The 23,224-nt window shown below is 35.7% G+C and overlaps 1 protein-coding gene across 3 annotated transcripts in view; it reads right to left on the bottom strand.

Annotated features, from left to right (window-relative positions):
- The window catches only part of CNOT6L (CCR4-NOT transcription complex subunit 6 like), a 123,508-nt gene that overhangs the window by 65,573 nt on the left and 34,711 nt on the right, over positions 1–23,224 (bottom strand). For all 3 annotated transcript variants that reach the window (XM_044225808.1, XM_044225809.1, XM_044225807.1), the window contains exons 2-4: positions 16,778–16,899; positions 13,804–13,990; positions 12,130–12,215 (exon numbers count right to left, since the gene is read on the bottom strand). In XM_044225808.1, the coding sequence (XP_044081743.1) occupies positions 12,130–12,215; positions 13,804–13,990; positions 16,778–16,889 (385 nt within the window). In that variant the 5' untranslated portion in view covers positions 16,890–16,899. The remainder of the gene's footprint in view (positions 1–12,129; positions 12,216–13,803; positions 13,991–16,777; positions 16,900–23,224) is intronic.

Below are 23,224 nucleotides of genomic sequence, written 5' to 3'. Positions count from 1 at the left end.
AAAACAATATTCTCACAGATGCAGTAAAACATTTACAAAAATTGATCACATACTAGATCATAAAGTATGAATCAACAGATGTCAAAGGATGGATTCATACAGATTACCCTAACTGCCTATAATGCAGTTAACTTTAATGCTAACAATAAAAAAGATATATTTAAAATCATATATGAATGGAAATGTTAAATAACTAATGGGTCAAAGAAGATATGATAACCTGTATTAAAAGTACTTAGGCCAAAACAAAAATGAAAATACTTCATATCAAAAGTGTGGGATGCAAAAACAACAACAAAAATAGCCAAATAGGCACACTTATAGCCTTACTTAAATGCTTATATAAAATAAATATATATAATAAAAATATTATATATACCTATATATAATATATAAAAGAAATATAAAATAAGAAAATCTAAGTATAAACAAAACCATGTATCCAACTTAAAAAGAGAAAAAAGGGAAATTTATATCTAGACAAAACAGAATAAAGAAACACAGAAATGAACCAGTTTTTGAAAAATAAAAGATAACATTGACTCAATGAAAATAACATAACAGACAAATCCCTGGGGAGGCTACATCAGAAAAAATAGCACAAATAAACAATCTTAGAAATGAAGAGGGGTGATACAGCTATAATAGAACACTGTAAAAATGTATCAAGACAGTATTATGAACACTCACACAAATAAACAAAAATTTAAAAAGCTAACAAATTCAAAAAAATATCTAACAAATTCCAATAGTACACAAATGGTCCAACAAAACCGACTCATTAACAATCAGAAACCCTCAATAGTTCTTAAAACTACAAATATATTGGGACGCCTGGGTGGCGCAGTTGGTTGGACGACTGCCTTCGGCTCAGGGCGTGATCCTGGAGTCCCGGGATCGAGTCCCACATCAGGCTCCCAGCTCCATGGGGAGTCTGCTTCGCTCTCTGACCTTCTCCTGGCTCATGCTCTCTCTCACTGTCTCTCTCAAATAAATAAATAAAATCTTTAAAAAAAAAAAAAACTACAAATATATTAATATATTGGGGTGGTACTTAAATATCTTCCACAAAGAAACAACTGGCAATGAGAGTTTTACAGAATTATTCAACCAAAATTTTAAGGAACACATTAGCTCAATCTTACACAAATTCTTTAAGAAAAAGCAATTAAGAAGTTTATTTAGGTCTGTCTTGTGCATGAGCAAATGTTTAAAATTCCTAAAAAAAATTTTTTTTTATTGGGAGAGGCAGTCCACCAGAGACCTGTGCTTCCCTATTACATTCTTGGTGAATGTGACAGATTCTGAGGCTTTTGAGTTTGATGCTGAGCAGTTTCTGTAGCTACTTATATAGGCAACTAAACAGGTTAAGGCAACCACAGCAATATTTCCATGTAACTCTTTGTCCCCCGCCCCCGGGGAATCAGAACTAGCTTTTTGCTGCTTACTACAGTATTCGGTGCTAGCTTGAAAAGTGCTAGAGTGCTGCACATTAACCGCTCAGCTACAACACCAACTCACTATGTACACAGCACATGTCTGGGCCCATCTTGTGGCTTCAAGTGATAACATTTTTTGTCTCCGACCCAGAAGTCTCACTGTTCTCTGCCACTACCTATGAAACAATAATTGCCTAACTTATTAGCTTATTAGCAGGGTAAAATCTCAGGGCCTTCACAGACCTTGACAGATATTACCAGAATAAATCCAGTATACAGAAGCACCAGGCTGGATTTCTTTCAGTACGGCAAGGTGAGTTTAAACTGGAAAAAATGGGGGCATCTGGCTGACTCAGTAAGAAGAACATGTGACTCTTGATGTCCAGGTCCTGAGTTCAAGCCCCATATTGGGTGCAGAGATTACTTAAATAAACTTAAAAAAAAAAAAAAAGAATAAATAGGAAATAATGTATAGATATAATTTATTAACTCAACCTATGAGATGATAAAATTATCCCACAACAGATGAAGCATTTAATAAAATTCAGCACTCACAAAAGGATTAGCAAAATAGAAATAGAAGAAAACTTTTAGAAACTAAAAAAATGTGTTTTACCAAAAATATAAAGCAAATATGGAAAAATACTAGAAGCACTTCTTTTAAGATTGGTAATAGAAGCATGCTCACCCAGTATTAATGCTTCTACTCAACACTGTACTAAACATTCTGGTCAGACATTAAAATAAGAAACATGTAATAAGAGTTTGATACCAAACTGCCATCAGCACATGAAATGATTAACTGCATACACAACTCGAAAAAAATTTGCAGACAAATTTTCTGAAAGATAAAAATTTAACCATAAAGCCTACCACAGATCAGTTTTTTCTTTCTTGTATTTCTATATCCCAACAGCTAAATAGGCAAAGAAAAACTTTATAAGTAATTATAATAGGAAAAAAAAAGTATAAGTTACCTAAGAAACAAATCCAACATATGCCTGAGCAAAAGTCCATAGTTAAAAAATTGTATTTGAAGACATTAAATAAGATCTAAATAAATGGAGAAGATGCCAAAATTCACAGATAGGAAGACTCAATATATTAAGATGTTGGTTTTTCCTAAACTGATCTACACATTCAATTCTGAAGTCCCAAGAGCACTTTTCATTAAACATAACAAGCTGCTTCTTATGCATGAGCAATCCAAGACAGCCAAACTGCCAAGACTCTATGAAAGAAAAATGTAAAAGGCAATTCCCAAAGCAGGTATCAATTCTTACTATAAACCCATAATAATGACTATGATAATGTAGTAATTAATCCAAGGTTGGACAAACTGACTTCAGTGAGACTGTTGATTATTCATAGAAAAAATGGTTACATCACTCCCTAAATGAGACCCCTCATATCATATTAAAAAATCAGTTCCAAAAGAGTACTGGAATGCAACAGGTAAATGCAATAAGTAATGCAAAAGAATGAAAGTGGACTACTTTCTCACACCATATACTAAAATGAACTCAAAACTGTTTAATAACCTCAGTGTAAGACCTGAAGCCATAAAACTCCTAAAAGAAAACTTATGCAGTCAAGTGTTGGACATTGGTCTTAACACCTTTAGGAATCTCTCTCCTCAGGAAAGGTAAACAAAATAAGTAAAATAATTAACTGGGACTACATCAAAGTAAAAAAATTTGCACAGCAAAGGAAACCATCAACAGAACAAAAAAGGAACTTAATGAATGGGAGAAGATATGCGCAAATGCTATATCTATAAAGGGTTAATATCCAAAATATAAATAGAACTCATATACATCAACACCAAAGAAAATCTGATTAAAAATGGGCAGAGGACCTGAACAGACATTTTTCCAAAGAAGACATACAGAGGGCTGAGAGACACTTGAAAAGATAGTCAACATCACTAATCATCAAAGAAATGCAAATCAAAACCACAATGAACCATCACTTCACACCAGTCAGAATGGCTAGTTTCAAAAGACAATAACCAGTATTAGCAAGCCTGTGGAGAAAAGGGAACCCATAGTAGGAATGTAAATTGGTACATCTACTATGGAAAACAGTATGGAGGTTCCTCAACAAGTTAAAAATAGAAACCCAATAAATTCTAGTAATTCCACTTTTGCGTATTTACCAGAAGAAAATGAAAACACTAATTCAAAAATATGTATGTGGTCCTATGTTTATTGCAACATTATTTACAACAGCCAAGATATGGAAGCAACCCAAGTATCCATCCATAGCTGAATGGATAAATAAGATGTAGTATATATATATATATGTGTGTGTGTGTGTGTGTGTATACATGTATATATACACACATGTACATACACATATATACACAATGGAATATTACACACATATATACACATATACACCCATATACACATACACACGATGGATTACTAAGACATTAAAAAATGAGATCTTGCCATTTCAGACAACGTGGATGGGCCTAGGGAGTATTATTCTACCCAAAAGAAGTTAGAGAAAGACAAATACCATATGATTTTATTTATATGCAGAATCTAAAACACAAAAACAAATGAACAAACAAAAAGCAGAATCAGTCCTGTAAATACAAAGTGATGCCTGCCAGATAACTGCCAATGGACAAAATGGGAGAAGGCTCCCACTTACGGAATGAATTAAGTTAGTGGAATATAAAGTACATCATAGGAAATACAGCCAGTGGCATTTAAATAGTGTTACCTGGTGACAAGGATAGCCACACTTGTGGTGGGCACAATATAACTTATAGAGTTGTTGAATCACTAAGCTGTACACCTGAAACTAATGTAACATTGTGTGTCAAGTATACTCAAAAAAAAAAAAAAGAAAGAAATCAATGGACCTTAAAAAAGATATACACGTTCCTGTTAATTGCAGCATTATTTATAACATCTAAGATACAGAAACAATGCAAGTAACCAATGATAGATGAATGGATAAAGATGTGGTATAGATGTACATATAATGAAGTAACACTCAGCCGTAAAAAAGAATGAAATCTTGCCATTTACAAAAATATGAATGGGCCTAGAGGGAATTATGCTAAGTGAACTAAATCAGAGAGAAAAAAACAAACACCACATGATTTCACTTAGATGTGGAAACTAAAAAAAACAAAAGAGGGGCACCTGGCTGGTTCAGTCCATAGAGTATGGGACTCTTGATCTCAGAGTCTTGAGTATAAGCCCCATGATGGTCTTAGAGCTTTCTTCATATACACACACACACACACAGGGGTGCGTCCTGGTTCAGTCAGTTAAGCAGCCGACTCCTGGTCTCAGCGCAGGTCCTACTCTCAGGGTCATTAGATCCAGCCCCACATAGGACTCCATGCTCAGCAGGGAGCCTGCTTCCCCTTCTCTCTCTGCCTGCTTATAATCTCTGTCTGTCAAATAAATAAATAAAATCTTAAAAAAAAAAAACTTCCAATCTTAAAATGAATAAACTATGGGGATAAGTACAGATTAGGGAAGATTGCCAATAATACTGCAATAATGTTGTACAATGACAGGCAGTAACTAAACTTAATGTGGTGAGCATTCTTGTGTATAGACACACACACACAACTGTCAAACCACTATGTTGTATACCTGAAACTAATATGTCATCTACACCTCAACTAAAAAAATTTTTTTTCATTTCAAACGCCTGAGAGAATTTACTACAAAGAGTAAAACTTTATAGAACTTTTAGGAATATAGTAAAACATGTTTCTGATGTGGGGTAGGGTAGGATTTCTTTCACAAGTTATGACTTCATAAAAGAAAAGCTTTTTAAATTCAACTACAATAAAAATATCAAACCTACTCATTAAGATACCTAAGAAAACAAAAAGGAAAGCCAGAGTAGAAGACATTTACAATACAAAACACACAAAACTTAAAAATTTCTATAAATAAATACTTCAAGTGAAAATGAGCAAAGACATCAATAGCAACTTCAAACAAGAAACATGGCCAATAACTATATGAAAAGGTGTTTAATCTTATAAGCAATTAAGAAAACACATTGGGGGTGCCTGGGTGGCTCAGTGGGTTAAAGCCTCTGCCTTTGGCTCAGGTCATGATCTCAGTGTCCTGGGATCGAGCCCCACATCGGGCTCTCTGCTCAGCAAGGAGCCTGCTTCCCCCCTCTCTCTGCCTGCCTCTCTGCCTACTTGTGATCTCTGTCAAATAAATAAATAAATAAATAAATAAATAAATAACTTTTTTTAAAAAAGAGAAAGAAAACACAAATTTAAGAGAACTAGAAACTATTTCACACTCAGTAACCAACAAAACTTTTTTAAAAAGTTGACAATACGCCTGGGTGGCTCAGTTGGTTGGACGACTGCCTTCGGCTCAGGGCGTGATCCTGGAGTCCCGGGATCGAGTCCCACATCAGGCTCCCAGCTCCGTGGGGAGTCTGCTTCGCTCTCTGACCTTCTCCTCGCTCATGCTCTCTCTCACTGTCTCTCTCTCTCAAATAAATAAATAAAATCTTTAAAAAAAAAAAAAAAGTTGACAATACTATGTGTTGAGAAAAAGACAGAAAAATGAAAACTGTTATTACTTTTGAGAGTGTACTTTAGTACAACTACTTGGCAAAACATTACGGCATTGCCTAATAGATCTCAGGAAGTAAAAGCAGATCTCTACAACCTAACTATTCCACTCCTAGGAGCTCTATCAGAGATACATACAAGAATGCTCATGGCTGCGTTAATTATATTAGCCAAAAAAGGGGGCAAATAATCTAAATATCTACTGTGGAATGAATACATATATCACAGAACAACACAGCAATTAAATTACAATTGCATGCATGAACATGGCTGAATCATAAAAACATTAAGCTGAGAACAAGTCACGAAAAACATATTCAGTAGGATCTCATTTATTTACATAAAGGTTAAAACACTGGTAATAGTTACATATATAACCCACGCATCCGGCACATACTAGGTGCTCATCAATGTTCAATTGCAAGAAAAGTAAAGGAATGACTAATACAAAATTCAGGACAGTAGTAACCTCTGGGCAAAGGGATAAAAATGTAATTACGAAAAGGTACACAGGAAAATTGTAAGATGCAGGGGATCTATACCAACAAGAAGTGATTGTACCTATTTCCCATAATCTCACCAATAGTAATCAACAGATTTTTGAAATTCTACCAATCTAACAAGTAAAAGCTGAGTAATTCCATTACATTGTATTATTATGCATAAGTTGATGAACTTCTTATGTTTTAAAGCCTTGTGTATATCCTCTTATATACGCTCTACTGGACTGTTCTCTTATCAATTTCTAGAAGCTCATTATAAAACACAGAAATGAGTACTTTGCCTCCTATATGAAGGCATATTTCTATACTTTTAATCCAAGAATGCTGGCAACATTAAAGTACCACAAAATGTGTAACTGACAGATTTTCAAAGTGCATTTCTTAAAAATTTACTGCAAATATATAATGGGTATCCAGTTATTCATCTTATTTTCCTTAAAATGTAGGTTATTCTTTTTCATTTCATGAATACAAAAACATGCAGAAAAAGCATTTGACAAGATACAGCATCCATTCCTGATTTAAATGATTCCAAGTATAGGGATAGAGAGAACATTCCTCAACTTCATGAAATCTACCGAGGAAAAACCCACAGCAAATATCATCATCAGTGGGAAAAAACTGACAGCCTTCCTTCCCTGTGAGATCAGGAACACGACAAGGATGCCCACTCGTACCACTCTTGTTCAACATGGTACTAGGAGTCCTAGCAACAGCCCCAGACAAAAAAAGAAATAAAAGGTGCTCAACTGGCAATGGAGAAGTCCAACTCTCTCTCTTCGAAGATGACATGATACTTTACATGGAAAACCCAAAAGGCTCCACCCCCAAACTACTAGAACTCATACAGCAATTCAGTAATGTGGCAGGACACAAAATCAATGCACAGAAATCAGTTGCTTTCTTATATACTAACAATGCAAATACAGAAAGGGAAGTTAGAGAATTGATTCCGTTTACTATAGCACCAAGAACCATAAGACACCTGGGAATAAACCTAACCAAAGAGGTAAAGGATCTGTATTCAAGGAACTACAGAACACCCATGAAAGAAATTGAAGAAGACACAAAAAGATGGAAGACCATTCCATGCTCACGGACTGGAAGAATAAACGTTGTTAAAATGTCTATACTGCCTAGAGCAATCTATACTTTCAATGCCATCCTGATCAAAATTCCACTGGCATTTTTCAAAGATGTGGAAACAACAATCCTAAAATTTGTATGGAACCAGAAGAGACCCTGAATTGCTAAGGAAATGTTGAAAAAGAAAAACAAAACTGGGGGCATCACGTTGCCTGATTCAAGCTTTTCTGCACAACTGTGATCAACAAGACAGCATGGTACTGGCACTAAAACAGACACACAGAGCAGTGGAAGAGAGTATAGAGTCCAGATATGGACCCTCAACTTTATGGTCAAATAATCTTCCACAAAGCAGGTAAAAATATCCAGTGGACAAAAGAGAGTGTCTTCAATAAATGGTGCTGGGAAAATTGAACAGCTATGTGTAGAAGAATGAAATTTGACCATTCTCTTAGAACATACACAAAGATAAACTCGAAATGGATAAAAGACCTAAACGTGAGACAGGAATCTATCAAAATCCTAGAGGAGAACATAGGCAGTAACTCCTCCGACACTGGCCACAGCAACTTCTTTCAAGATATGTTTCCAAAGGCAAAGGAAACAAAAGCAAAAACGAACTTTTGGGACTTCATCAAGATCAAAACCTTCTGCACAGCAAAGGAAACAGTCAACAAAACAAAGAGGCAACCCACAGAACGCGAGAAGATATTCGCAAATGACACTAGAGACAAAAGGCTGATATCCAAGATCTATACAGAACTGCTCAAACTCAACACACACAAAACAAATAATCATGTCAAAAAATGGGAAGAAGACACGAACAGACAATTCTCCAAAGAAGACACACAAATGGCTATCAGACATATGAAAAAATGGTCATCATCATTAGCCATCAGGGAGATTCAAATCAAAACCACATGGAGATACCACCTTACACCAGTTGGAATGGCCAAAATTAGCAAGACAGGAAACAACATGTGTTGGAGAGGACGTGGAGAAAGGGGGAACCCTCTTACATTGTTGGTGGGAATGCAAGTTGGAGCAGACACTTGGAAAACAGTGTGGAGATTCCTTAAGAAATTAAAAATAGAGCTTCCCTATGACCCTGCAATTGCACTACTGAGTATTTACCCCAAAGAGACAGATGTAGTGAAAAGAAGGGCCATCTGTACCCCAATGTTCACAGCAGCAATGGCCACAGTCACCAAACTGTGGAAAGAACCAAGATGCCCTTCAACGGACGAATGGATAAGGAAGATGTGGTCCATATATACTATGGAGTATTATGCCTCCATCAGAAAGGATGAATACCCAACTTTTTTATCAACGTGGACAGGACTAGAAGAGATTATGCAAGCAGAGAGAGTCAATTATATGGTTTCGCTTATTTGTGGAGCATAAGGAATAACACAGAGGACATGGGGAGATGGAGAGGAGAAGTGAGTTGGGGGAAATTGGAGGGGGAGACAATCCATGAGAGACTGTGGACTCTGAGAAACAAACTGAGGGTTTTGAAGGGGAGAAAGGTGGGGGTTGGGGGAGCCTGGTGGTGGGTATTACAGAGGACACGTATTGCAAGGAGCATAAACAATGAATTCTGTGTATGATACATAAACAATGAATTCTGGAACACTAAAAAAGAAATAAAATAAAATAAAGAACATGTTATTCTTTTATATTTCATGAAAAAAATTCACAAATAAAAGAAGTTTCTACTCTATGGTCCATTTTATTTTAGGGGAGATAAGTAATTCTTGGAAGAAAGCTAGAAATCTTTACAACTGCTGAAGTTCTAAATAGTTTACAACCTGCTACTTCAATGTTTAATGCATGAGGACAACCCTTTGGCCTATCTGTCAGAAAAAGTATTGCCTTACACCTTAAGACATAAGTTCTAAATTAGTTAAAATAACTGTGGAATAACTGCTTTTACTTCCTTCTTCTATAAAATTAATACACTCTGGATTTTTCTTTTAAGTGACTTAACAGCACATTTCCAAATTACTTGACTGGCCAAGCCTGTAGTTATTAAACTGGCCCTTTTATTCTAACGCCCAAATACTGCATATAGCCTTCACACATACTCCTCAAATGTCAAAATTGAATCTCTAGAAATTAGCTTGTTAGTCCAGGATGATCAAACTTATTATCAATATTTCCCTATCTGTGCTTCAGGGGAAGACAAAAAAATAGGAAATAGGTGTTCTTTCAGTTTCAAGAAAAAAGGGCATCTCAGAGGTTGTGTATGGTTTCTTTTAAATAAATCACAGTGTCATTTTAAATGCTTCACCCTACTCCCTCCCATTTTCGAGACACAAAGTACCATTTTGTGGCTACTAAAACAGATTAGGAAATTATTTCAATTTTTACCTTCCTAAGAATATAAAGTTACCATTCATCCAGGACATTTTACATGTTCCGTTGCTTCATAAAACCAATCCTGTTTTTACCATCTCAATTTTTTGAAAAATGACAGAAATAGCTGCATTTCCTTCATTCTAAAAGGTCCTTGGCTTTTCTATACCAGATCACCAGAATGAAAAGTAGCACTACCAAAGAAGATGAAAAAAATACCATATAGGTATTTACCATACAACAAAGTATAGTTTAATGAAGAATTTACTTACAGGCATGCACAAAGGTAAGTTACAGTTCACAAGGCAAAGCTGGTACCTAATCTCAAAGACTAGCAGCCTAAGAAGAGATTTTAACAAATATGACTCAGTAGACAAAAACGACACCAGGATCGAAGACCAACAAAAACAGTAGCTTGGAAGATAAAGATTTTTAACTAGCAAAATAGAATGAAGGCCTGAGGAAATAACAGATATTGAGAATGATTCATTCAGTTGATGCTTAGTATAAATTTTATGGGAATCTATCTTTATGTGAGATAACACAGAACAGAGTTATGAAACAGTAGGATATGTAATATTTGCTTTTTCAGAACATCACATGGTACAAAGGGTAAATCACGGAGTTCAACAGTAAATTATTCATTTGTCACTGATGTGCTCTCCATCTATATTAGCAAGAGGAAAACAGCTGTTCTAATTGGTGTTAAAAGAAACAATTTGTTGGGGCGCCTGAGTGGCTCAGTGGGTTGAGCCTCTGCCTTCGGCTCAGGTCATGATCCCAGGGTCCTGGGATCAAGCCCCGCGTCGGGCTCTCTGCTTAGCAGGGAGCCTGCTTCCCTTCCTCTCTCTCTGCCTGCCTCTCTGCCTGCCAAATAAATAAATAAAATCTTAAAAAAAAAAAAGACAAAACAATATGTTGTTCTTAGAAACAAAAAAACTATTACAATCAGTATTATAGTGTAAATTTCATACTTCATGAATCTAAGATTATAAAAAATGACAACAATTCCGTAATATTATTTAATAGAAAAGAATCAACCTGTTCCCACTCCAACTCTAGCTGGATGGTTATTTCAACTATTTTTATAAGAATAAGGTTTAGCATATATAGATTAAGGTGAAGTGACCCAACAGTTGCTTTGGGTTCAACCTCAAGAAAATATTTTAGACGTACGTATCCTCTGGTTCACTTCATATGTAACAGAAAATATCAATGAAGTCCTAGCTGGAGAAACTTAAGAGAGAAACTAAGAACACAAGACAGACCATTCATATAATTATGTGATTTACAAAAGGTTAACTGTACAAAGAAGTCTAATACCATTTCTGTCATTTCAACCAAAAATGTCAGGATTCTTTCTACTCATATTGAAGCTTCATTCTTAATAGTCCACTATACGACATAAGCAAAGCAAACAGAACGTGTTCACAGAGACTCAAACTGTCTTTGAAGAAGGAAAATAGTACAAGTGTTTACTTTGTAGGGCTTTGGTTAATGTTCATTCCTCATGAGCACAGAATAAAACGTTTAACCAACACAGTACATCTGTATTTAGTCTTCTGAATTCAAAATAAACTCTTCTTCCTATGCTATAAGAGGAAACTAAGACAAGTTTCAGTATTTATATGAATTAAGAAGGACTTTCATTCAAAGCTGATTAAGATGAGATTATCAAGGAGCATATATTGTGGACTGATACATTTTATTAAGAATAATCAAACTTATTAGGTATAGTTCATTTTACCATTATCATTTTCTCTCTCCTAGCCAATATGTCAATGCTATTTTATCTATTCTATCAAAACTTGACATGGATCATTCTGGTTAGGGTTTACTCTATTGAGTCATTCCTTTAAAAGGGCGGTGGGGAGAACTAGAATGTTAAATTTAAAATATCTCCTCTAATATCAGATTTCTTAGAAAATTAAACATGACATACAAAAAAAAAAAACCTCCCTATACAAGTTTATTAAAATGATGGCAGCATGTTGAAATTCTGAAACTCAATTTGATAATGAAAACCCACTTTATTTCAAAAGAAAGCATATATACATTCTCAAAATGGTGCTAAACCTGCCCCATACTGTAACCAAAATTATCTTTAAAAGGCTCACAAATGCTTCAATACTGAGATCTTGTCATCTCTTAAAAAATCACTCACCTTTCAAACCTAGAGTTTGTAGCTGGAAGAGCCGACCAAGTTCATAAGGCAAAACCCGTAACAGATTGTTATTTAAAAGCAATTCCCTGTTTTAAAAATAAATAAAAACTGTTTAAATATATCAAACTTTATTAATATATAATTTATTAATATATAAATATATAAAATTTATATATAAATATATTTATATAATATATAAGTGTATAATGTATAATAAATTTATTAATATATAAAGATATGTTTATTAATATATAATTATTTTCTTAACCTTCCTTAATATACTATGAGTGATATTTACATTCAAGGCATTTTTTATACTTTTAATCCAAAAGTGTTGTTTAATATTAAAGTACCACAAAATGTGTAACTGACACAACTGTTAACAGTGTTTCTATAATTTACACATTCTCTAACACAGATTATTAAAAAGTTGTAAGAACTCGGGCTAAATCCATCCCCTTTTCTCTCACCCAAATGTCCAAGAGATACAAATCAGAGTGACAGGTATTCTCAGTACCCAAAGACAACCCATATCCTTGAATCCAGTCTAATTCATAGGAAAAAAAAGCCATCACCTTTGTCAATTTTTATAATTAATAACTGAAATTACACTAAGATACTATGATGAATAATCACTGACACTGAACATAAACACTGAAAATAAAACATAAGATAATACAGATAATAGAATACAGATAAGATCCACATTTATGATTTTGAAATTTTGGCCAGACTACAGACGAAATAAATAGCCCCTCATTAGACAGCTAAAAAGTACTTAAAAAAAAAATAAGAAAGAAAAGAAAACCAACAAAAACATATAATAAGGAGATGGTGAGGAACAAGATTCTAAAACAATATACATGTTTAATTTTAATTTTTTTTAAATTTTTTAAATTTTTAAAAAATTACTTCTCAGCATATAAACATAGACAAGCAATCCCTGTTGATACTGAGAACATTTATACAAGGTCTTAAGGGACCTACAATTTTTTTCTATGAAGAAATTCTCAAAGAATCCTGAAAGACTAGAAATAAATCCACTTATTAACAAGTTTTAAAAGTTTCCTTTAAGAATTGTGATATAGGGCGCCTGGGTGGCTCAGTGGGTTAAGCCGCTGCCTTCGGCTCAGGTCATGATCTCAGGGTCCTGGGGTCGAGTCCTGCATCGGGCTCTCTGCTCAGCAGGGAGCCTGCTTCCCTCTCTCTCTCTCTCTCTCTCTCTCTGCCTGCCTCTCTGCCTACTGTGATCTCTCTCTGTCAAATAAATAAATAAAATCTTTAAAAAAAAAAGAGTTGTGATATATAAGTATACTTTGCCTTACAGAACAAAGATATGTTCCTAAAAGTTACTACAAGAACAGAATATTTTCCCAATTATTTACAATTATCTTATCACACACCTGAGCCTCAAGTGAGACTTAGTATTTTAACCCCAACCCCACCCCACCTCAAGTGTGTCAAAAGAAATATAAGCACATTCTAGCTAGAAACCTTTAAGTTAAAGGAAACATTCAGTGGAAGCCAACTCAAGCACTATGTTTAGGCAGTTTATATCACTTATTTTTATATACATATGGAAATCCTCCTGTAAGAGGAGTACTATCTCATAATTTTCTTATTTGGTAAATGCAGAATTTTATATAGTAAGTCCTATCTATAATATTTTCTTACCTGAGAGACACCATGTTTCCTAGTTCTGCTGGTAAACTTCTGAGTTTATTGGATGACAGATCCAGGTAAACCAGATTATGAAGCTTGGCAATATCAGGTGGAATGCGACTAAGGTAATTGTCATTTAGGTGCAGTGCTGTCAAGTGTGTCAATGACCAAAGTGATGTACTTAAGCTCCGCACTCTACCTAAAAGGCAAAATACTGAAGCATTAAATTCAACGCCTAAGACAAAGACTAAACTTTAAGAAGTAAAAAGTGAAGAGTAAAAAAAAGAGACTATAATGTATACAGATACTATTTATCTTTGACGTTTAATTTTGTATTAATGCCATTTGATTGCTTCCAAACACACCTGGCCCTTCTTTAATTTCATTCCATTTCTGCCTGACAACCATTATTTCCTCATGAACCTTCCATGCATTAAATGAGATGTAGCATAATGAGGCCCTTGGAGTCAGGGTGATGAGAAGCTCTCAAGAAAAACACAGGACTGACTTAAGCTTTTATGATAGAATAGTCTTGGATTTTATTTTAAGGCACAGTCCTGACAAAAGTACTTCTTACATACTCTACAAAAAGTATGTAGTGCAAGATTTATCCATAATTTGGGCCTGGGTTATTCTACAAACTTAAAAAAGATAAGAGTAATAGATTCAGAACCAACCTTAGGTTGATCACTAGAAAACCATTTTACCCCTAAAGGACTTACCTTTCCCCAGATTTCTGATGGTGTAATTAACAACTCTGGTTTAAGATTTTGCATTAAATGCAACATACTCAAGTGAAATGGTCAGACTTTAAGCTTTAGCAATCAGTCAGCATCCGACAGCTCAATGATGGAACATGTATTAGAAAACAACAGAAAACCTATTTCAGAGTCCTGACTTTTACCATTTACTAGCTATATAAACCTAGGAAAATCACCCAGGCACAGCTGCTCTAAAATGTGTATTATCTTAATAATTTATAAGAAGATCATTTTATAAACATTACAAAAGTAAAATAGAATTTAACTTTATATCAGTATTGAAATAACAGACTTTGATTAAAAGAGCAATGGAAAGTAGAGAGGGCACAAAATCTCAAACAGTAAATGCTAGCTACCAACCAGTAAACTCAAGCTTCCATCTGCCCGGGGTTCTTTCTCTCACAGGTTTCTTTATGCTGGATAAAAGCAGGCTTAAAGTGCCAGCTAGGATTTTGTATTTATAGAACCAAAAGGTTTCAAGTGAAGAGAGGCTCTGGCAAAAGAAACTTATTTCAGTTGTACCTAGGATTTAATCAAGTGGTTCTCAATCAGTGGCAATTTTACTCCTTAAAGGACTTTGGCAATCTGGAGACATTCTTGGTTGTCAAAACTAGAAGAATGCTACCAGCATCTGGTGGGTAGAGGCCAGGAACACTGAACACTATGCTGTACAAATGAAACTAATGTATCATTGTGTGTCAGCTATACTTCAATTTAAAAAATTATAATTCATGTGAATTACAGTCCTAAAGATCTCCACTGATATGTATTACAGCAATCTTTTATCCCATGTGTGTTTTAATGGAATTCTTTACAAGATGGCAATATCTCATGCTAATACTCACATGTATTTAAATGTTATAGATGTTAATACTAACATATTTAAACATATATATGGAAAACTATCATATTAAGGACCCAAATTGCTGGATAACTATTTTCATTGTCAAAATTCCAGTATCAGGTCTACCATGAAATTAATGTCCACTAAATCTTTAAAAAAAGAGACAAGTGGCGCTCCTGGCACCTAGCGGGTAAAAACCAGGAACAGCTGAACAACCTATACTGCACACAACTGGCCCAGACCACAAAGAACTATCTGGCCCTACATGTCAGCAATGCCAAGTTGAGAAACCCTGGGTTAATCCATTAGGATTTACTCATATTCATTCTGCTCATTACCAATCACCTATCCACCAGGTACCTTTTAGCTAAATGTACAGGTAATTCTTGCTATTGACACTATAATGTGGTTAACACTTCCAAATGAAAGCCTACTGAAGCAAAAACATTCTACATATTATCTGTATTGTACCAATTCATAAAAGAAAGGCAGTAATTATATTCTATTTTCAATACTTTTAATTTTATAATTTTAGATTTACAAAAAAGTTACCAAGATAATAGAGTTCCTGTATACATCTCATACAGTTTTCCACTAATGTTAGCTTCTTATATTACCATTGTACATCTGTCAAAACTAGGAAACTAACACTGATACATTACTTGTTTTACTGGTACATTACTAGTTTACAGATTTTATTGGATTTCACCAGTTTTTACACCTTTTTGTTTTAAGAGTCAATTCAAGATAGCATTTTACCGTTTCATCATCATATCTTAGTCCCCTCCAGTCCGTGACAAAGACTCACTCTCTCCTTGTTTTTCATGACTTTGACAATTTCGAGAATTAGTAGTTAAGTATTTTATAGAATGTCCTTTAGTTTGGGTTTGTCTGATTTTTTTTTCTCACTAGTAGACTGGGGCTGTAAGTTCTTAGAAATCATATTCTATTTTAACAAATCCTAAACATGAAAGGTCATGTAACACAGTGATTAGTTATTTGTAGAATAAACCAATAGCCTCTAGATTTCCTACTCTGCCAAAACTAGGATGACAGAAGAATTGCAAAGATTTCAATTTGCAAAAATAAGTACAATAGCCAAAACAAAATCTAGTGTATCAAAGAACCTGGTTTACTGAGAAACTGAATTCCCATTGTCCTCAATTACAGATGCCAACCCTGGCCCAAGGTATTATCTCAAAAGAATGAACAAAAATAAAGATATTTAGTCACGGGTAAACTAAACTAGTACTTCTGCATCCTGTATTTTCTCAGTTCACATATTTTAAAATGTACAACAAAGAAATAAATATGACAATATTCAACTCATGTTCATTATTGCTATTATATCCTAGATTAAATGCTTCAAGATTCCACTCACCCGAGATTTCTAATTCTGCCCAGTGAGATTTTTTCCCATTGGCTACCTCCTCTGCTGACATGATGGTATAAATTCTTCGAGGATCTGGAGGATCATATTTTTCCTTTGGCATCCCTATTAGTCTGTTTAAACAAACAAAAAAAAGATGATCATCAATTACTAAATTCTTATAGAAAAAAAAATGGAATGGTAAGTTTTCTTTTCCTCTCCCCTTGCCAGGTTACTAAGTCATTTTCTACTACAAATTTCTCACTAGAAGGAAAACACATCTGCAGTGTGTTTGACTCTTGCAGAAACTCCATAACAGATGCCTAAGGCAAAATGCAAACAATGACACTGGATTTAACACTGAACTTTGTGGTTGCTTCCCAAACATCCATTCTATTCCAAACATCCATTCCCTTCTCCTTCCTTTAGTTGTCTTGCTTTCCTAAACTGACTGACCTTATACCAGTTTTCTGAATGGACTCTGACTAGTCAAAGAATATCAGAGTAATTCATGCTCTTGCCTCAGTGATATTCAAATATCTTATATCTAAGACAATCAACATGACATTCCTCTTATCGCAGAGATTAGTTCAGAAGTATCTAATAATCTCAAGGCTTAAGATTCATTCTGTGTTTACGGGAAGGAGCAGTCTTCTCTCTCCTGCCAGTCATGAAAGAAGAATATGTCCACATGGCTATTGGGAAACTAGCCATAGAAGTAAGAGTCTAGAAAATAGAGAAACAAAGAGCCCCCACCAAATCATACTACAGGGCTCCTGAACACTGGGCTTTTTGAATACACAAGCCAATATACTTCACTTGTTGTTCAGGTTGTGTTTTCTGTTACTTGTAGTCAAAAGCATCCTACATAATGATATTTTCTTAGTATAAGCCAGTCTTGGTTTGATCTGATGTTCTTAAGTAATGTAAGTCCTTTTCTCTCTCAAAGTGTCCAACTTGGGTGGAGGGTGCACCTGGATGGCTTAGTCATTTAAGCATCCAACTCTTGACCTCAGCTCAAGTGTTGATCTCAGGGTCCTAGTTCAGCCCCAAGTTGGGCTCCACACTGGGTGTGGAGCCTATTTAAAAATAGTTCTTTAAAAAAGTGTCCAAATTTGAAGATGGAGTTACATGGGCACCTTAACTGAAATGAATATTATATAATCTTGTTCACATAACTGCCAGAATAATCACCAAAAGATCATGAGTGATGACAACTAGGTATAAAAGTCCTCCCTCAAGTGTGCAATGTATGAAGCACATGACAAATGGCCCTAAAAGTAACCATTCAAGGGGTCCAACACAAGAATTACTGCTTAATTATTGGCAGAAAATAAAATTGAGCTCAGAGCTAGCAAGAAAAGCAAAGGACAAAGCCCCAAGCCTAATTAAATTCCTGCATGCTATCTGTAAATCACCTTATTTTTTTGTAGTTGGTTCTTTGTTCATATTTAACACACACACACACCAAAACCAAATATGAGAGTGTTTCCAAGTAGAGTTTAGAACTTATGATTCAATGGAATTTACTTTCAGGTGGTCTGAAATTCATTACACACAGAGAAGAAAGAAAAAGTAGTGGTATCCTAGTTGTTTCAAAAATACAGCTAGTTCATAAGAACACAATCAAAGTTTCCTACACCATATCTACTCTTTGTATTTAAGGTAAAATAGTCACTTTCCCTTTACCAAAAGGTGAAAAGAGAAAGTTCTCCAGATTTCTTCACCTGTAACAGTAATTTGCTTCCAAGTTCCCAGGCTAAGCCCACTCCTTTAATCTTACCCCACAATTTGGTTAATACTAACCCATATTTTATTTCCCATACATATCCCATATCTTTGCACAGCGCACAAAGAATAGGATCATTTTCCACAGGGGAAAAAAAATTGACTTCTACCACATTTGACCTATGTAAAATACTTTTCCCTTTTTAAAGAGTTTGTGAGAGAGAGAAAGGGAACAAGCAGGGGGAGTGGCAGGCAGAGGGAGAAGCAAAAGCTCCCCACTGGGCAAGAAGCATGATGTGGGACTCTATCCCGGGACCCTGACATCATAACCTGAGCCAAAAGTAGGTGCTTAACCAACCAAGCCACCTAGGCATCCCATTTCTAAAATAAAATTTTTAGATGACAAGGTTTTCAGAATTTCCACTGTGCACAAGGCACCTGTATCTCTGTGAGTACTTCTGCAAGCTAATACAAGATTCCACAAAAACACAAGATTAAGCAAAGCCAAATCAAACAGATCCAAACTCAATGACATGCTACAAATCCATTCACTACATTGCAGATGGGTAAAAAATAAAGACAGCAAAATATGCAAAAACAAGAAAAAACAAACAAACAAACAAGGAGCACCTGGGTGGCTCAGTGGGTTAAAGCCTCTGCCTTCGGCTCAGGTCATGATCCCAGAGTCCTGGGGTCAAGCCCCACATCAGGCTCTCTGCTCAGCAGGGAGCCTGCTTCCTCCTCTCTCTGCCTACTTGTGATCTCTCTGTCAAATAAATAAAATCTTTAAAAAAAAAAAGACCTGTTTCATTAATTTTAGATCACTTTCATAAACCATAGAGCACTGGATCAGGGTCAACTTAATGTGGTTTTTAATCATGGTATGTTCCTTAAGCGGACTATGAGTTATTTCTGTGTGAAGGCATATCCTTTTTCTATTGCTATATAGTTCCTACCACAAAGTAGGGACTTAATATGTATTTGTGGAAGAGTACATGCTTTATAATCCTAAAATCTGCCACATTTCATTCTTCCTGCCTTTTCCACCTCACAATTTTCAGTCAATACTTTTCTAAAAATCAATCCCAGGAAATGGTAATTAACTCACATATTCAACTCCCCTAAATATTTTAATAATCTAGACAGGTCAATAATTGCTCTATCTTCTTGGCCCTCTAATTCTAATTTTGAAAACAGCTACTTTACAAAAGCTTTTTTTTTTTCATAAATTCCCACCTTCCTAATTCCACTAAAATTTACAAAATCTGTACCCGCAAAACAAATCCATGAAATGTTCACCAGTGTTTACATGTAAAACCAAAGTAATATTAATACTGTCGTATTAGGGGTCAAAGATCTCTTTCAAATTTGATTAGGAAGCCAATGAAATACAAGTCACTTAATGCAAAATGAATATAGATTTGGAGAGTCTGATTAAAGCTGTAATCTAGGGACACCTGGGTGGCTCAGTTGGTTGAGCAGCTGCCTTCGGCTCAGGTCATGGTCCCAGTGTCCTGGGATTGAGTCTCACATTGGGCTCCTTGCTCGGCAGGGAGCCTGCTTCTCCCTCTGTCTCTGCCTGCCATTCTGTCTGCCTGTGCTCACTCTCTCTCCCTCTCTCTCCCTGACAAATAAACAAAACCTTAAAAAAAAAAAAAAGCTGTAATCTAGGGGCACTTGGGTGTCTATCTTCAGCTCAGGTTGTGATCCCAGGGTCCTGGGATTGAGCCCCGCATCAAGCTCCCTGCTCAGTGGGAACCCTGCTTCTCCCTCTCCCATTCCCCCTGCTTGTGTTCCCCCTCTCGCTGTGTCTCTCTGTCAAATAAATAAATAAAATCTTAAAAAAAAAAAAAAAAGGCTGTAACATCTTACATTTGGGTTAACTAACAAGCAATTTAGTAGAGTCTATAGTTCTGGTGATCATTACTGTCTCAAACATCAGGTTTTCAAATATGCTACCAAAGACGTAGAGAATTCACATTTGGGTAACTTAATTAAGTTATACATGAACTTAATTCAGTTAATACTGAAGCCTCCTATTCAGCTTTATTTTCCCTTCTCAGTTCCTCCGCATCAGCTTTTCACATTGGAGACATACCACAAAAACCTACTTTAAAATAAGGTGAAATATAAAATAATTCAAATGTAATTTAACTCTCTAAACATGACACTGATAGTGTGGTTTCAAATAGTCTCATGGGTCGTTCTAAGGCTTAAATACTGAGTTTTTCTATCCAAATACTGGTATTTTTCTATCCATAAAATAGGAATGTTTCATTTTGGAAAGCCTAACAGCTAATTCCTTATCTTCTTTTTCAAACTGATGAAACAAGTAGGTTTTTGAATTGGTTTTTCCATGGGTTCTAATTTTTACATCTTATATCAGTTCCCAAAAGATCCTACTGTTACATCAACCTAATTTATACTAGGGATCCTGCTCACGTAGTGGAGCACAATAAAAGCCCCTTTCACAACATAGCCTGTTTAACTTCCCAGTCCTCAATCCTGTTCCAACACTATAAAAAATATTCCACCTAACTCCCCAAATGCTAACTACATAAGTTTCTCTAAACCTGCCATCCACTTTTCATTCACTGAACCTTAGGGTATCACTTACATGACCCCCCCAGATTCTACTGCAAAATTTCTGAGTGTTACCATCAGTCCTGGACCAAGAACCTAACTACGTCGTACTTCTTAGTTCCTACATGAAGTACCCTAAAAGTAAACTAGTCATAATCTCCACCACTTAAGACTGATTAATCACTACCACACAGTGAAGATTCTCATTAGTTTATTTCTCAGTCTTCTGTTACACAGAAAAAAATGTCATGTAAACTCATAAAATACAAACTATGGAAAATGTACTCCAATTTTTTCAGTGATGAGCAATATTTAAGATTTATTTACTTTACAAAGAGAGAGCATGCGGGGCACCTGGGTGGCTCAGTGGGTTAAGGCCTCTACCTTCGTCTCAGGTCATGATCCCAGAGTTCTGGCATCAAGCCTCGCACTGGGCTCTCTGCTTGGCGGAGTGCAGGCTTCCTCCCTCTCTCTGCCTACTTGTGATCTCTGTCTATCAAATAAATAAAATCTTTTTTTTTTAAGATTTTATTTATTTATTTAGGGTGCCTGGGTGGCTCATTGGGTTAAGCCGCTGCCTTCGGCTCAGGTCATGATCTCAGGGTCCTGGGATCGAGTCCCGCATCGGGCTCTCTGCTCAGCAGGGAGCCTGCTTCCTCCTCTCTCTCTCTCTCTCTGCCTGACTCTCTGCCTACTTGTAATCTCTCTCTGTCAAATAAATAAATAAAATCTTTAAAAAAAAAAAAAAGATTTTATTTATTTATTTGATGGACAGAGATCACAACTAGGCAGAGAGGCAGGCAGAGAGCGCGAAGCAGGCTTCCCGCTGAGCGGAGAGCCCGATGCGGGGCTGGATCTCAGGACCCTGAGATCATGACCCGAGCCGAAGGCAGAGGCTTTAACCCACTGAGCCACCCAGGAGCCCCAAATAAATAAAATCTTTAAGAAAAAAAAAAGAGAGTATGCAAGAGCAAGCAGGGGGAGGGGCAGAAGGAGAGAGAATCCTCAAGCAGACTCCCTTGTGAGCACAAAGCCCAATCTGGATCCCAAGATCCTGGGATTATGATCTGAGCCAAAATCAAGAGTCGCCAGCCCAACCAACTGAGCCACCCAGGTGCCCCCAGTTACAAGCAATATTATATGTAGCACTTGAGCTACTTTGCCCTAGAAAAATTTAAATTGGATTTTCCAAAACCATAAATAAAATGCAAAATGCTTATACATCATGTTGTTTTAGTGAATAGCATATTATAAAATATATATGAAATACACCCAAATATACTATTACTAAGGAATCCCAAATCTCAGAGTTTATATCTGAGGCCAATAAAATAACACAATTTAACTTCTCCCCTTCCAAAACAAACAAACAAAGAAACTCATCTGAGCAAACAAATCAGAGCAAACAATTAAAGGCTAGAACTGAACTTCTGTTATTACTGGTTATCTTGAGCAACTTATAAAAAAAGAACAGCCAGTATAATACATGTAAAGATGTATGTTTTTTACTGTTAAACCAGAGCTTCCCTCTCACCATCCTATCTAAATTTAAGGTCATTTTATTCAAGTCTATAGTTCACCACAATTACTATTATTTCATTCAGAATTCAGTCTAAGAAAGAAAGAATACTACAACTATCATAGACTGCTTCATAATGAATCAGAGACTTCTAACTACTCAACCCTAAAATACAAATTATTAGACACATATTTATTTCCATACAAATATTAAGTGGTCATCTCAACTGCAGTTTGCAAAGCAATCTTTGGCAGAAACACGGCTGGCAAAGTTCCCAAAGTTGGAGGAAGACAAAATTCAATTCTTAAAGATTTTATTGATTTGAGAGAGAGAGGGAGAAAGAGAGATATCATTGGGGGGAAGGAGGGGTAGAGGTAGAAACAGACTCTCCACTGAGCAGGAATCCCAAAACGGAACTTGATCTCAGGACCCTCATATCATGACCTTAGCTGAAAGCAGATGCCTAACCAGCTGAGTCACCCAGGAGCCCAGAGGAAGATAAAATTAAGCCCACATTTGATATTTCTACCTACCAGATAAATCTGTTCTTATACTGGCATTTATTCCCAAAGGTTATGAAACACATTATGTTATTTAGTGAATAACCCACCTAACATCCATGCTTCCCA

The sequence above is a fragment of the Neovison vison genome, chromosome 11 (genome assembly GCF_020171115.1).
Source record: "Neovison vison isolate M4711 chromosome 11, ASM_NN_V1, whole genome shotgun sequence".
Classification (NCBI taxonomy): Eukaryota; Metazoa; Chordata; class Mammalia; order Carnivora; family Mustelidae; genus Neogale; species Neogale vison.
Note: the sequence above shows the minus strand (reverse complement) of the source record. Positions and strands in the feature narration are given on the sequence as shown.